This window comes from Strigops habroptila, chromosome Z (assembly GCF_004027225.2).
Source record: "Strigops habroptila isolate Jane chromosome Z, bStrHab1.2.pri, whole genome shotgun sequence".
Classification (NCBI taxonomy): Eukaryota; Metazoa; Chordata; class Aves; order Psittaciformes; family Psittacidae; genus Strigops; species Strigops habroptila.
In genome coordinates, this window is record NC_044302.2 from 22865451 (window position 1) to 22881791 (window position 16341).

Consider the following 16341-nt stretch of genomic DNA (forward strand, 5'->3'; position numbering starts at 1 on the left):
CTGTAAAAGGGTTAAAAAATTAATGCCGTATTGTAGCCATAAGGTATGGTGGCTTCCCTTTTCCTCAGTGTTTGGAAGTCATAGAATCCTAGAATGGTTTGGAAGGGACCAAAGCTTTAAGCGCATCCAGTTCCAGCCCCGTGCCACGTGCAGGGACACCTTCCACTACACCAGGTTGCTCCAAGCCCCGCCCAACCTGGCCTTGAACACTGCCAGGGATGGGGTAGCCACAGCTTCTGTGGGCAACCTGTGCGAGCGCCTCACTAGTCCACTGTGACTGCTGGTGACTGCAGTGCTTCTGCTCTCCCAGCACAGCTGGAAGAGTGCAGCTTTGGCCTTGGTCTTTGCCTGGCTGCCCAGGCAACAAGCTCGCTGGATCATTATGTGACTTCGCACATGCCGTTCCGCGGCATTCTGCCAGCTCGGCAGTGCGCGATCTAATACACTGCGCTAGGGCAGGTGTCCTGGCCGTTCCCTTCGCGGGGGTCTGGGGTTCCCTGGGGTAGGGGAGGACGAGACGGCTACTGATCGGCCCTACCCCGGGTGCCCGACGACGTGCGCGGGCCCCGGGGCACGGAGGCCGCCGGTGACGTCTGGTGATGGGCGGTGCGGCGCAGGCGCGGTGCCGCCGGTAAAGGGCAGGCAGTGGCGGGGCCCGGCGGTGTTATGAGCGCGGAAGCCGAGGCGTCCCGGGCGGGGACCGGCGGCAGCGGCTCTGCGGCCCTCGGGCCCAGCTCGCCCGCCGCCATAGAGCCGGCGCTGCAGCCTCCGTTCCCGCGGACGATGCCGGGGGCCGGCCTATTCGGGTGGCTTCGTGGGCGCTGCCTGGGCCGCAGCGCCGCCGTGGACCCGGCACGGGACACGTTCCGCGCTATGACCGGGCTGTACGGCTCCATCCAGCCCGCTGACTCCGTGTATCTCAGCACTCGCACGCACGGCGCCGTCTTCAACCTCGAGTACTCGCCCGACGGGTAGGCGAGCCCCCGGGTCCCGCGGCGCTGCCCGCCCCTTTCTGCGGGTGCCAGCCGCGCCGGGCGAGTGGACGGGCAGCCCTCGGTGCCCGGCTGCGGGAGGGCGCGGGGTGTCTCGGCCTGCAGCAGCCGAGGCGGGCTGCGGGAGGCCCTCCCTGGTGCTGCGCAGGGCTGGGGACCCCGCGCCCCTTCGGTCTCTGATGCGGGGGGCCTTTTGTAGTGACCCGAGGCTGGGGGACCGTGCGGTCCAGGGCAGCTCCGCACAAGGAGCAGCGGGACTGAACCGGGCAGCAGCGCTGGCTCGGCAGGCCCGGGCGCGACGCCTTGAAGCTGCGCGGCGGCTGCACCCGGCCGCGGTTCCGTGCTGCTCACGGCTATCACAGCGACAGGCCGACACGCTGCGAGCGGCGTGGTTGGTGTTTAACCCCAGGCATTGCAGGCAACAGGCACAGGACGGCGCGGGTGGAGCAGGAGAGCGGTAACAGGGAGAGCTCCCTGGACGGGGTGCCCTTCCACTGCCCGGCGGTGTTCCCAGCTCCTTTGCCATGCTTTCTGCGGGAGAAGGGGAGAGGATAAACAGAGGCATACGGCTGAGATCAAGCACGTGCAGCCGCTTTTTTGTTCGTGTCAAATGTCTTCAGAGACCTAAGTTGCTGTTTGAAATGCGGTACTTACATATTCATTTAGGGATCTGTGAATTCTGTGGGTCCGAGCTGACAGATGAATTTAGACACTTGTAGCAGGGTAGACAAAAGCAAGTAACAGTTGGACTCGTTTAGAGTAAAAGAAGCCCTTGCACACCAGCTTAAAGCAGAGCGAGTTCAGTTCAGAGATAGCTGCACAGCTGTACAGTGTGCTTGTAGGTGTACAGTGTGCTTGTAGGTGAAGTTTTCTTGCCAGAAAGACCTTGCAACCAAGGGTGGTCTCAATAGGTATTTTTCAGTTTAGATAGTCAGAATTGAGATCTTTGTTACCCTTAGTGGCTAGTCAGCTGCTCTATTTGCAGTGAGTTTTCATCAGAACAGAGTTCTGGTTTTGCTTGAACTCCTACCCTGTAATGATTTTGCCATAGTTGTGCTCTAAAGCAAAGTTCCAACTCTTTATGTATTCCTCTGTTTTTTGAAGAGGACAAAGTTAAGCTCCAGAAACTATCAAAACCATTCTTGGGTGACTGTTGCTGGAAAGTAATTTCTTTTGTACATTCAGGGTGTCCTGGGCTGCATCAAAAGAAGTGCGACCAGCAGGTTGAGGGAGGGGATTCTCCTCCTCTACTGCGCTCTGGGGAGAGCCCCTCCTGCAGTCCTGTGTCCAGCTCTGGGGCAACAGCACAAGAGGGACGTGGAGCTGTTAGAGCAAGTCCAGAGGAGGCCACGGAGATGCTGCGAGGGCTGGAGCAGCTCTGCTCTGGACACAGGCTGAGAGAACTGGGCTTCTTCAGCCTGGAGAAGAGAAGGCTCCAGGAGACCTTAAAGCAGCTTCCAGTGCCGAAAAGGACTGACAGGAAAGGTGGAGAGGGGCTTTGGACAAGGGCCTGTAGTGACAGGACAAGGGGGAATGGCTTTAAACTGACAGAGGGGTGATTTAGATTAGATACTAAGTTCTTGACTGTGAGGGTGGTGAGGGACTGGCACAGGCTGCCCAGAGAAGCTATAACTGCCCCATCCCTGGCAGTGTTCAAGGCCAGGTTGGACAGGACTTGGAGCAACCTGGTCTAGTGGAAGGTTCCACTAGGTTCCATGGCAGGGGGTTGGAACTGGGTAAGCTTTAAGGTCCTTTCCAACCCAAACCGTTCTGTGATTACTGGGGAAGGGTGCTATCCTTTAGAGTTTGGTTTAAAAATTTTGCTTCTGAGTTCGCAGTCTGAATGTCATCTTTATGCTGATTTTGAGTGGATGCCAAACTAAATAGCCATTGAAGTCAGTGTGACAAAAAGAGATGAGGAAGGGGTCTGTCTTTGCCCTGGAGACATTGGTGTTTGCACTTCAGCACTGGCTGCCTGTTACAAAGAGGTGGTGGAGCTGGAGTAACATCTGTAAAGGTCTTAGGGGAACATTGTTGTAGCTGGTAAGGGGTTTGTTACCATGTGTTGCCCTCTTTAATGAGGGTTAATGCAGTGACAGAGTGTAAGTTATCCAGAAGTGGCTCACAGCTGGTTGGTTCACACACATGAGCAGGCTGCCAGCACTTGGTGCTGCAGTACAGTACAGCATCTGTCAGACCCTTGCATTTTACAGAGCTCTTCAGCTTGTCTTCTGACACCCCAAAAAGCAAACTACAGTGTCTCGGATCTCCCCAAAAAGTGTTGCCATTCAACAGATGTCATAGGAATACCTATGCGTGGTGGGCACAGTGTGATGGGCACAGTCAGATGGGAAAGCTGCAGTAGAATGTTCAGAGTAGATGCCTTTCCACTTGCTCCTAGGTGCTGTTGTCTTTTTTGCTTTTTTGGTTGGGTTGGATTGGGTTTTTTCCCTGCAGGTATCCTCACATGAACAAAGCAGTGGCTTTCATGTCAGAGCTTGATTCTTTTTTCCCCAGACAGGAACCACAAAGTTCATGCACTTCACTGCACAAATCACCCTCAAGTAACTTATTAAAAAACTCACTGATGTAATACACTTAACTGTATGATTTAAGTAATGCCATCGTTGGAATTAGGAACTACATAGCTGTTATAAAACAACCACCTTGCTTTTTTTTTTTTTTTTTTTAAGTGAATTAAAAGATTATGTGGTCTGTCCAGCAAATGCGTCAGCTGTGCATTAATTATGCCAACTGCCAGGCACAAGAGTCATGGTCTCTCGAAAAGGGAGATAGAAGTTGACTTTTCTAGAATAAAGCAATATGCTATTTTCTTCTGCATGTTAGGTGCTTGAGAATAGGCATCTGCAAGAAGGCATTAAAAAAAAAAAAAAAAAAAGTAAACGCTGCTGCACATTCTGTGCAGCGTGAATAGAAAGCCAAGCTAAGTAATAGTGAAAACTGTGTTTCTGTGAGGGTAGGGAAGGGTGCATAGAGATGCACAGAGATGCCATTTCTTTTACTGAATACAAACATTTCTGCATTGCCTTACTCCCCTGCAGGTCGGTGCTGACTGTTGCTTGTGAACAGACTGAAGTACTGCTTTTTGACCCGATATCTTCAAAGCACATTAAAACTCTCTCTGAAGCTCATGAAGACTGTGTAAATAATATCAGGTAAGTCAGAAGGAATATTTTGTCTTACCATAGATGCTTTTCTTGTGACAGGGTAGTAAGTTTGTGTTATGTACATTCGTGGAGAGGGCAGGTTTTGTGAAGCTGTTGGGCTGCAGTTTGCTTTGTGCCGTTTTCCTTCTCTTGGGTATTGGAGGTGGGGAAAAGCTGGAAAGGGGAAGAGGAAGAATCTGAAAGTAATGGTAGTGGTATGTAATGCTGACAGGTACTGCAGTTTATGGGAGGGCAAGAGTGTTAAGCTGTTATATTATCACCTGTTTAAACTGGCCTTTGGAATGACTTGAAAGAATGTGGTAAATCAGACCATAACAAGTAGCATGCGATTTATGTTTGAAGTACAAGTCTGAGACCGTAGCAAGAATAGGTATTTGTATGAATGTGGCTGGTATTTTGAATCGTAAGAGTAATTGCCATAGTTGCATAGAAGTTTCCAGAGAAAGATTGTCTGCTTTAAATGCAGGTATGATATGGAAGAGCTGGGAAAGCGAAATGGCTTCTGCAGATCGACTTGAACTCAGTCTGTATGATTTAAATCCATTGCCTGTTTCTCAGGATGAAATAGGAAATGGCAAGTGCAGAAACCTAAATCATCAGTATTTTTATCATCTAATGTTTTTCCTTTAAAATTCCATTATTTTTAGATGTTCTGGGTCTGAGGATAGACTTTGAAATGTGAACTTAAGGTGCTTTTTGACCTCATGGACAATATTGTCGTCTCTCTTCACTCAGATCCTCAAAGAAAGAGTTAAAAAAAAAATACCCAAACCAAAAACCAACAAAACAAACCCAAAAAACTAAGCCCAAACCAAAAAGCCCCCAAGAAATCCATAGAAGCAATCTGAGAATCTCCCCTCAACAGAGCTGGATAAAATAAGGGACACCAATGTCTTCACATAAACTGATGTATCTGCCTGCTTTAAACACACATATTCACAGATAAACTGATGTTTTTCACAAACTGCCTGTCCTTGCTAGAAGAGACTTAAGTTTTACATCAGTTCGATGTCTGTCTTTCAGAAAAGCTAACGTAAAAGGTGAGGCTAGCTGACACAAATAAAAGAGGAGATGTTGAGAACATGTTTTTCTGTAAGGAAATACAGCTTTTTGTGTCTTGCGTGACAGTGGTTGTCCTTTAAACATGCTTAGTTTTTAGATAAAGCAAGGTGAGAAATAAAGCCATATTATCAACATATCAGAAGGCAGTGGTAAAATGGATTTATTTTGGGTTTTATACATCCCTAATTCAGTATTTGATCCTCACATTCAAACTGGTCTTGCTAGGTCTCGAGTTAGTCTAGATCGTGTTTTACAAAGAGCATTCTGTTGCAGGCTTTTTGGCTGTTTGGCTGTCTCTGCTGCAGTCAGCTGTGCCGGTCTTGAAACTTTATTTCTTTGGTTGAGAACAGCAATGAAACTTCCTGCCACTCTCTTCTCTTATTGAAAGGATATTCTTTCTTTCCACTTTGTCTGTTTCTGAGGCTTTGTAAGTCTGTAATTGGTCCTTAAATGTCTTTTCTTTGTGTAGTTGATTTATAGTACTACCTCCAAGCAGGGAACTGTTAGGTCTACTATCTAATTAATCTTCCAGACTAAGGTAGTTTCTAGCAATGTAGTAAACTTCATGCTTTTCTTCAAAATGCTTCTTAAAGCTTTATTTTGTCTTTGTAGGATATTGGTGTCTTTTTCTGTGTTTTCCTGCATGTCCCCATTTGTTATAAACTTAGTTACAAGGAACTTAACCGTGTATTACAAAATATTGTTAGTACAGCATTACCTGGAGTACTATTTCTGCTTAATGAGCAGGACCTGAGGCAGTGCAGTAATACAGAAATTCCTTGTAATAAGCACCAAAAATAAGTTTCATTACTGCTGTGCCCTATAGCAGGTGCCTCAGAGCTATGTCTGAACAGAGAAGCATGTAGTGGTCCTCTTACAGCAGTCTCCTAGTGACGGAGGATTTGTGTGTAGTAATCTGAAGCAGAATTCTTTTTTTCCACCTGAATTTGGTCAGGTTGTGAGTTTACTTAAAACTCCCATGGCAGAGCTCCATGGCACGGGAGCAGTTAACAGTGTTTTTTAAACTTTCTAACTAGTTTGAGGTCCTCTAGTTTTTTTGATTTCTTAAGTAGGGAGAAAAGGAACAATTAATCTCAATTTACTTCCTCCTGAGTCTCATGCACCTTCAATTAGCTGTTTTTCAAATGAATCCTAGTCTACTTGGTCATTCTGTGTATGAAACCTGTTCACAATACCATTTGTATCTCCCTGTCAACAAAACAAGTTTTTGTGAAACTTGTTTGTGGTGGGTGAAGCAGGGTTGTCTGTAGCTTCCAAGGTAAAGGCAAGTGGATTTATACAGGCGAGAGATGTACTCTTGTTTTACTTTCACCCTGAAAATCTGAAATGTTGGTTTCTTCCCATTGTAGTTGGTTATTTTTCATTGGAGTTGTTGCTATTTTTACATAACGTAGCATTTTATCTTTTAGACCTAAAACCACACTGTTTCTAGGGGTAACTTACCACACACATGTCTGTGTAGATCATTCGTGCCTTAGTAGTCATGTAAAACTACTTTTGGTGGGTTTTGGATAGGCTTTATTTTCCTTTTTGTGTCAGATAAGGTGCTTTTTTTTCTTCCCCCCTCAAATGCCTTCATCAGGCATGAATTCCAAACATAAAGCAGTATGTTTTGTCCTTCTAAAAATGAGGGCATGCATAAATTGCAGCGGGAATAGAGTATGATAAACTTCGATCTGAGTAATGCAAAACAAATAATTGTATCCCACGATTTTCTCAGTGAACCAAATAACTTGTCTAAGTATGCTTAGGCAAAGTCTTGTCTGCAGTTCTTGTTTGTTTGTTTTGTTTTTTTTTTTTTTTTACAAGACCAAAGATTTTCATGGTAAAGAAATACCACTTGAACAGGCTAAGTACTTAACCTGATTGGTGTCATAATCCAACTAGTATGACCCATATTCTTTTCCACTTTATCATCTTCTCCCAGTAGGACTAGACTGATTAATCTGTCAGAAAGCAGGAATTCAAGACCTGCTAAGTGCAAAACATAAACAGAGCATGTGGAGCACCGTGCATATGATATAAATTCACTGCTGCATAGAAGTGTACTGTAGAACTGAAGTCTGTAAATACTTTGTGAAATACAGAGCAGTAGGCTTGCTCTTCTTGCAGTAGTTTGAGTTAAATAGAATTGTATGTTATATTGTGATCCAAATTCAACCCACTCAAATCTTAAACGCACATCCGTATCGAAAGAGTCCATAAATTTGGGCAGCCTGTGCCACTTGAAGCTGCTACTTCCAAAGATGATCTGAAATTCTCATCCTGAACAGTGCTTTCTGCATGTGCGCTTTGATACATGTACCTGCTTTTGTGCATTTGAAAAGCCCAACTTCAGTGTGCCTGCTTCAAATGCATGAACTGTAGTGTAGGGAAAGGAAAGGCAGAAACATGGCTGCCAAATCCCCTTGCTTTTTGATGGACATTGTTTATACTGCTGAAGTGGTACAAAACCTTCCTGCATGCAGGAGGTCTGCATGGCTCCTCCTGGCTGTGCAGCTGCAGCGAGCAGTGCTCCTGGGGCATTGTGTTGCTGGACAGGCTCTGAAGTAAGATGGGCAGAGGCGAAATGAAATTAAGGGTCTAGGGAAATGTGCGAACAGTAGCAGTCTTCAAATTTAAATTTACTACATGTTTCCAAGATAGCAATACCATGTGTAGGGTAAACTATGTGGTTAGTAATGTGAGCCACACATCAGAGAGTTAATCTGCTGGATTAGATCTCTTGGAAAAGCACTGTTGTATGTCCTGTGTAAAACCATGGGGCCAGCTTCTCAGCATGCTCAGTGCAGACCTGTGCCTCAGGTGTCCATGCAGACCTGTGGTCGTGTCACAGAGTGGCAGGAGGTCTGGTTGGAAAGGACCTCTGGAAACCCTGTAACAGCCTTCTGGTAAGAGAGGGCTTTGGTTTGCCTCAGTGGCACATGCATAAACCTGGCACCGACTGTTTCCAGCACAAGTGATTCCACTGCTGTCTGGGCTGGGCTGGCTAGGCAGGGTGTTTATAAAAGCAGGTCCTATTGCAGGCTTTGCAACAAGTGCCGTGTTCTGCCTGTGCCAGTGGTGCGAAGAGCTGGTGAGAGCCTTCAGCAGGAGCTGACTGCATCGGATGCTAAGGAATGATGGTGGTACAGAGCAGCATCAGGCCTTGCAGAGGGGGAGCATTCAGGTGTAAGTTAAAGGAGGCTCGGACATCATGTGTTTTGGCTAAGCTAATGGGATGTGTGCCGCACAGGGCAGCAAGGCTTAAAAGCAGTAGAGGCATTCCAGTAGCAAGGCAAGGTGATCTGTATTTTAAAGACCTTCTATAAGTGCAGAGAGCTTATGCTTCTGGTGGGGAAGAGAGGAAGATTTGCAGAATAGGGGAAGAATGAGGGTGGATATGTGGGTAGAAATGAAAACAGTAAAGAGCATGGGTTTAATTACGATCCGATAGGTCCTTTTGTAGTCAGAAATTAAGATAGAATTGCGGTGTCTTCTGGTGCTGCCTGGCTATAGTAGAAAAAATGGGGAAGGTGGGGAAGAGGCATAAACCACATTCAATCCAGGCTAGCAGAACTCTCTTGCAGAGACTGCCAGACCAGTCAATAGGAATATCTTGCCAGTGGTGTAAAAGCTGACCAGTCATAGGACGTGTGTCTTATGAAGACTTGGTAAGTTTAAAGCTGAGTATTGTCCAGATGGTAACTGATATATTTACTGTAGGGATTCTTTGTGAGCATTTGTTCCACTGGTGGTTGGGTAGTTGGGTGATCTTTTCATGATTCGTTTAAAAAAAAAAAAAATAAAAAAAAATCTGCTATGCCTCTACAGGTTTACTAGTTTACTACTACAGATGTACTACTGGTTCATATCCCAACAGTACTGTTTTGTAATGGAACTGTTTTATTGGCAAACATTCTGCTGTATCTACTGTCTGTTTTGGTGTTTTGTGGTTTGTTTTGGTTTATTTGTTTTGGGGTTTTTTTGTTGGTTTTTTTTGTTTGTTTCCCCCTCTCCCCACCCCGTGACCACTCTATTTCTTGTGCTAGCTTAAATTCCTGCTTAAGAATATTTAAATTAGAAAAGGCACTAAGCAGCCATAGTATGTCTTTCCCATTTTCAGGTTTCTAGATAATCGACTGTTTGCAACTTGTTCTGATGACACTACAATAGCACTTTGGGATTTGAGAAAGCTGAACACAAAAGTGTGTACTTTACATGGTCACACCAGCTGGGTTAAAAACATTGAGTACGATACCAATACAAGGTTACTAGTAACATCAGGATTTGATGGAAATGTGATCATCTGGGACACAAACAGGTATGTGGCTGTGTTCATGCTGTTGTGTTTCTGTTTATGTTCTTCATGTGCTGTTCTGTTCATGCTGTTATGTATCTACAAGGATAGGGTTCTTCTGTACAAGACAGAAAACCTGCTTCCTTGAATGGTGCTATACCACATTCTTAAATACCATGATTAATTTATACCACTTATCAAGAATTTGCGTCTCTTTTATATGGTAATAGTACAGTAGCTAAAAAGAGAGCTTTTCTTGCTGCCGTGCCAAAATGTAATTCTTCCTTTTTGGAAAAGTTCTGTCTTCATTGTTGTGGTAGAATGAAAATGTGATTTCTGCCATTTCATTAAAATCTCGTAAGTAGGATAAAGACAGTACTCAGAAAAGTTTTAGGATGAAGAAAGATGCTTATTATATTTTTGGCTCTTATGGACATTATTAGGGACTTCAGGCAAAGCTAATTCCAGCCATTTCTCATGCTTGTTTTTTGCTGTCCAGGTGCACAGAAGATGGATGTCCCCACAAGAAGTTTTTTCACACCCGTTTTCTTATGCGAATGAGGCTGACGCCAGACTGTTCCAAAATGTTGATCTCAACCTCCTCTGGGTATCTTCTGATTTTGCATGACCTTGACCTAAACAAATCTTTAGAGGTTGGCAGCTACCCAATTTTAAGAGCGAGGAGGACTACTACATCAAGTTCAGGTGAATGCTTGTGGAAGTCTCTGGCAGCTTCTGTGTTAGAGGTGTTTTATGGGATATTCTTAGCTATCAAAAGAAGGCAGAGGTGCAGTTGGCGGAATTCCACCAAGGAACTCTTTGGTATGTTAGCTGCTCTGTTGTTCAGGGGTCACACATCTGTACTGTTGAGTGGTATGTTCTCACTTGGGTAGAGTTCTAGGGTGATTTTTGGTATCAAGACTTCATCACTACAGGATATAGTACCCGTGGAGTTTTGTCACCTCGAGCTGGCAGTCTCTAGCTTTATTTATGTTCAGTCCTTGGTCCTGTTACAGAAGAAATTAACCCATGTTGAGAAAGCTGACTCTGCGTGAGCTGCAGCAACTGCTGTTGGCTGTTGTATAGTGGTGTGGTTGCTCTTGACAGCAGACCTGGAAGAATTGCATGTCTGAAGTTTCACTGCTTGCTTCTTCCTGCTTTGTGACAGTAACAGAGTAAAATAGTGACAGAAACTCTGCCATTTGGGGTGTCTGGATATGAAAGGAGTGGCCTGGGGGAAAATTCGTAGCCCAGCTTCTAGCAGAGACAGTGCATAAGAAGGAAGGAATGCAGTTTGCCTCTTATTCCCAGTAGAGTCCTGTGCTGGCAGTTTATTTGTATGAGGCACAAACAGAACGGTACTTTTAGACTATAAACTGAGCTTTGGAAAGTATTTTCTTAACAAGATGTCTTCCCATTTACGTAACACTTCTAAGGCGGGTTAAGCTGGGAACATGCATAGTATGTGGGCTGTGCTAAGCTGTTATGTTCACATGGCTGATGCTTTTTGCAGACATAACTTCATCAGGTTCCTCTGGTCCTCGAGCTGTTGGTTCACCATGTCACCAGAATGATTCAGGTCCACTGTCTGAGAAACACATGTCACGGTCCTCCCAGCGAGAAGGTAGGAAAAGACTTTTAAGAAGTAAAAAATCATGGACTTGGACTCATCATATCCAGAAGAGGCCAGAGTGTAATAGTGAAATACTTTGGGTTTGGCTCTGAGACTTTTAAAAGAGTAGTGTTGCTATGACTTCTATTAAACCACTAAAATACTATTGCACACCAAATCTGGGCATCTAATTTTTTTCCGCCCCCCAAGAAATCTGATAACAGTAACAAGATCTTTATCTAACTACGTGATTGTTATGTAGAAAAACAAAAAAAAAAACCAACCCAACTCAAAACCAGCAGTAGACTGATGAGGAAGGTGAAGATCAGTGTATATACTTCATTGATACTTACAGTTGACTTCCCCTTGTAGGTGGATCACCTAGAAATAGTCTGGAGGTCTTAACACCAGAGGTTCCTGGAGAAAGAGATCGAGGCAACTGCATTACATCACTACAGCTACATCCGAAAGGTTGGGCTACGCTTCTTCGATGCTCAAGTAATACAGATGACCAGGAGGTAAAACAAATATGTTTTGGTTTGGTGTTTTTTTTGTTTTGTTGGGGGTATTTTTTAAATACATTGAAATGTATTGGTCACACAACTATATTGACATTTCCTTGTTTTGTGGGTAAATTTAATTAATCCCAAGCACAAATGCAGGCTGGGCAGAGACTGTTTTCAGTGCAGACCTGAGGAGAAGGTCTTGGGGGTTTTGGTTGACGAGAAGCTCCTCATGACCCAGCTTCAGTGTGCACTTGAGCCCAGGAACCCCCTGTGTACTGGGCTGCATCGCCAGAGTGTGAGCAGCAGGTCGAGGGAGGGGATTCTCTCACCCTACTGTGCTCTGAGGAGACCTGCCCCTACAGTCCTGCATCCAGCTCTGGGCCCCGCAACATAAGAGGGATGTGGAGCCGTTGAAGGGAGTCCAGAGCAGGCACATCTCTTATGAAGACAGGCTGCGAGACTTGGATTTGTTCAGCCTGGAGAAGAATCTGGGCAGACCTTATAACAGCCTTCCAATAACTAAAGGGGACAATAAAAAAGCCAGAGAGGGATTTTTTTATAGGAGCAAGCAAGGACAAGGGGGAATGGTTTTAAACTGACCAAAGGGAGATTTAGATCAGATCTTAAGAAGTTCTTCCCTGTGAGCGTGCTGAGGCCCTGGCACAGGTTGCCCAGAGAAGCCGTGGCTGCCCCATCCCTGGCAGCGTTCAAGGCCAGGTTGGACGGGGCTTGGAGCAACCTGGTCTAGTGGAAGGTGTCCCTGCCTCTGGCAGGGGGTTGGAACTGGATGAGCTTTAAGATCCCTTCCAACCCAAACCATTCTACGAGTCTATGATAAAATTGCATTTGAATAAATTAGACAGTTATTTCTGTTTACAAATGTATTTAATTTTACACCAAAATGAAAATATTTTTTTCTTCTTTTTTTTTTAATTAATGACCTCATATGACTTTGTATCCCGCATTCAGTACTTCTGTTGCCCAGTTTTTCCACAGAATATAGTTTATGGCTCTGTGAAAAGTTTTCAAATAGTAGTTTTGCTGTGAAATACATGACTTAAGAATATGCACCTGCCAAAATATAGGAGGCGTCAGCTTGGAAAAGACAGAGGATTGGACAGTTGTGTACTGGTGAACATGGTTTAAGTTGAGCAGAGAAGCTCCTCTGAATTCAAGTGCCTTTGCAATTTTTTCTGCCTCCCAGGATGAAGTGCTCCTGCTGTGCTGATGAATGCTTTCCAAAGGCTGCTCCTGCACTGCTGTGAAAAAAATCTCATGGCATATTTCTGCATCTACTTAAAACTGCCACAGTGTAGGACTGAATATGGTGAACTCCAGTGATGTTTATGTAATGTCAAAGTGTCTTGGTCTCAACTCTCACCCTAAAACTCTGCAACTTAAATATAAATTGGATATCGCTCATCTTCCTGGCAGAATCCATTTCAAGCCTTTACTTGAAGTACTAAGTCATAAGACCAGCTACAGCTCATCTGCAACTTGCAGAGCTCACTCCCTAAAACACTGCTTTAAAGAAGTAACAGCAGACTTTAAGGCCAATGTTTGATTATGTTTCTCAAATTGTTTGTGAAGTATCACATCATAGCTGCTATATTGCACTGGGACCCTGTTTTAAGACAAAAAAGCAGTGTCTAATGCACTTAGAAATAGTGAAAAAACCCAACTTCTCATGGACTGTATACAAAAAGTAAGAATCTGGAGGTTGAGTTTGGGAGCACCTGCTCTTGAAGTTATCCAGGTTAACTCAAGTTCACTTATAATATAAAGCCCAGCCAGAGCCTTCAGAACACTTGGATTCTTCCACATGATCTTAGGGTTATTTCAAAAGTAGTGCTGTGACAGTTGCGCAGACCCCTCTGTTTTCAAGACACAGAGGTTTTACATTTGTTTGCCAAAATCACAAATAATTATTTGAATACTTGACTGTAGTTAATAGCTGATGTAAATTTGAGTTGGTTTGGTTTTGGGTTTGTTTGGGGGGGGGGGTGTTTTGTGGGGCTTTTGTGGGTTTTTGTTTTGTTGGTTTTGTTTTCTGGTTATTGGGACTGTTTCTGAAGAAAACCACTGTTTGTAATGGTAACCTGATACAGATGTGTAGAGGACTGGAAGGAAACTCAGCAGATCAAACCGCTATACAACACAGAATTTTGAGAATGCAAATATTATATTGGGTTGGTTGATACTGACGATTGACCTAGTTATAGTTTCCTGTAGTCCTAGTGTCTGCCTTATTCTCTTCTATTAATTAGTATTGTTTGCTTTGTGTTTATTTCAGTAGAATACATGGTACAGAACTAAGAACACTTGTGTGGTGGTTGAAGTTGAATCTCTGAACACGATATAAACTTTGTCATAGAGCTAGTTTTGCATTTTATTTGAGATTAGTTGATTAGGTTATACATTAAAATCCCAGACTGTCTCTAAAGTAACAAGATGGCTATAGAGCTGTTCATAACACTCCTTCAAAATCTGTTTCCCTCTTGTTTAAAGATTTCTTTCTTTTTGAAGTTAAGGGCACAAAATGCCTATGGTCAGTTATAAATTACAGTAGGCAGAGTTCTACTTTATTGTAGAATTCATTTAAATGTTTACTAAATTAAAGTGATGCCTGGCCAAAGGATTAGGCTTTGCTCATTTCAGATAAAAAGTAGATTTAAAGGATTATATCTAGCATCCATTTAATTTTAAAAGCAGCTTTGATGCTAGACAGCTATTTTGCTTTGGCAGTTCAAAGCAGTAGAGATGTCCAGGAGCTGGCCTATTTTTGGTGTTTCATAGTAGATGCTTATTGAAGAGTAGGCAAGCAATAGCATTGACCATTCCTGTTACTCAACATGCAATGGGAGGGAATGAGTATTTGCAGTGGTTTACTTTTCTTTCAATGTTCCTTTCTTTGCCTCTCTCTTTAGTGGACTTGTGTCTATGAATTCCAGGAAGGAGCTCCTGTGCGCCCTGTCTCGCCTCGTTGTTCCCTGCGATTGACTCATTGCATTGAAGAAGCCAATGTGGGCCGAGGTTACATCAAAGAACTTTGTTTCAGTCCTGATGGCCGGATGATTTCATCCCCGCATGGCTTTGGGATCCGTTTGTTGGGGTTTGATGCACACTGCAGCGAACTTGTTGACTGTTTGCCCAAAGAAGCCAGTCCCCTGAAAGAAATCCGTTCCCTCTACTCTCACAATGATGTGGTACTGACAACCAAGTTTTCTCCAACACACTGTCAGATTGCCTCAGGGTGCCTTAGCGGACGTGTTTCTCTGTATCAGCCAAAGTTCTAGGCACATCTTGCATTAACGGGACCTTCAGATGTTTGTGGGTTTTACTTCAGTTTAGTTGAAGTGTGTTCTTTCTGAAATCTCCAAATCCAGATAAGATCATGGTTCCTGTGATCTCTGAACACAATAGTAGAATGAGTTTTCAGCCAAGCACTATATGCATTCTCATAGTGCATCCACAAATCTGCTTCCACGCACTGTATTTTCAGCCTTCCAAGCAGACCTCTGATCCTGTGCCATCAAGTCATTGTTCTGGTTGGTTTGTACCGTAATACTTGTTAATAATTTCCTTCAATGCAACTTCAAGTGGGCTATTTGAAACTAATGTGGAGGGGGCAAGGGTAGCAGTTCAGGCAAAACTCACCCAGGCTCCCAGGTACACCACCTCCTTGTTTCAAAGGAGCTGGACTTCCTCACGTACACATCCCTGTACGTGTTGCTGAAACTACTACATGGTAATTGTTAGATAATGAGCTGCTTTTCTGTGTAATAACACAGTTACTGTCACAAAAAGAAAAGGTTTTTCTCATTTATGTATTAATTCGATTGTTTGTGATTGGCTAGAAATCAAATCAACTTTCTGTAACATTTTGCTACACTTAAAGCATATGGTTTCCTGTGTTTGCATATATCGTGTTTATTGCCAGAAGGAAGAGGTTCTGGATAGAGATGTAGCTGCCTTTGTTTTCCCCAGGGAATTTAGTAGGAGAAGACTGGGGCAGTGAAGCAGGAGTTGAGTGGGTGAAGACTCTGCCCTGTATCTACTGCAGACAAACTGGATGTTTTGTACAATCACGGTGTCCTTGGTTGGCCTCTTTTAGGTGTCTGTGACTCCTCAGCCACTAGGGTTTCTGTTGTAAGGAGCCTTCTGCATCAGTAACATAAACCTCCATCCCGCGTTTAAAACTTAACACTGCAGAATATTCTGCTGATGTTAAGGCTGTTTCCCACCTGACTGTTCTTCCACATCTTGCCTGCACCATTGCTGTGAGAGGAATTCATCTAGGATATGTCCATAGTATCAGCAGGTAGACTTCTTTCACGTGTTCTGTTTGGGAATGGATTAAAAGCATACCTGTCTATAGTCAGATCTATTTGGATTTAACTGGGCTTTTCATACAATGTGAAAAACATTAATGTTTACTGTTAAATCACATACTAAGTATGAATGCCAAGTTTTAGCCCTCGAGTTAATATAGCTAACCTTCTAAATAGTTATTTCAGTCTTGTATATCCAAATTGGTTTATAATATTCTCATTGCTTATATGTTCTAAAATGTGGTGGGTTTTTTGTGTTTTGTGGTTTTGGGGTTTTTTTGGGGTTTGGGTTTGGTTTTTTTTTGGGGGGGGGGGTTTTGGGTTTGGGTTTTTTTTTTTTAGGTTTTTTT

General features: G+C 44.0%; 1 protein-coding gene across 1 annotated transcript; it reads left to right on the top strand.

Moving 5' to 3' along the window:
- The first annotated feature begins 608 nt into the window (after window positions 1-608).
- On the top strand, window positions 609-16033 carry DCAF10 (DDB1 and CUL4 associated factor 10). The gene is made up of 7 exons (XM_030511648.1): window positions 609-971; window positions 4055-4168; window positions 9369-9566; window positions 10042-10247; window positions 11056-11166; window positions 11527-11672; window positions 14588-16033. Exons 1-7 carry the CDS (start codon window positions 667-669, stop codon window positions 14954-14956), a joined length of 1449 nt encoding a protein of 482 aa, XP_030367508.1. The 5' UTR covers window positions 609-666; the 3' UTR covers window positions 14957-16033.
- Window positions 16034-16341: the final 308 nt, after the last annotated feature.

Bases quoted from the DNA above. Each gene is read 5' to 3' on its own strand.
- DCAF10 (XM_030511648.1), top strand. From the start codon at position 667: ATGAGCGCGGAAGCCGAGGCGTCCCGGGCGGGGACCGGCGGCAGCGGC. The intron at 4,169-9,368 runs GTAAGTCAGAAG...TCCCATTTTCAG, and splicing joins GACTGTGTAAATAATATCAG to GTTTCTAGATAATCGACTGT. The intron at 9,567-10,041 runs GTATGTGGCTGT...TTTGCTGTCCAG, and splicing joins ATCATCTGGGACACAAACAG to GTGCACAGAAGATGGATGTC.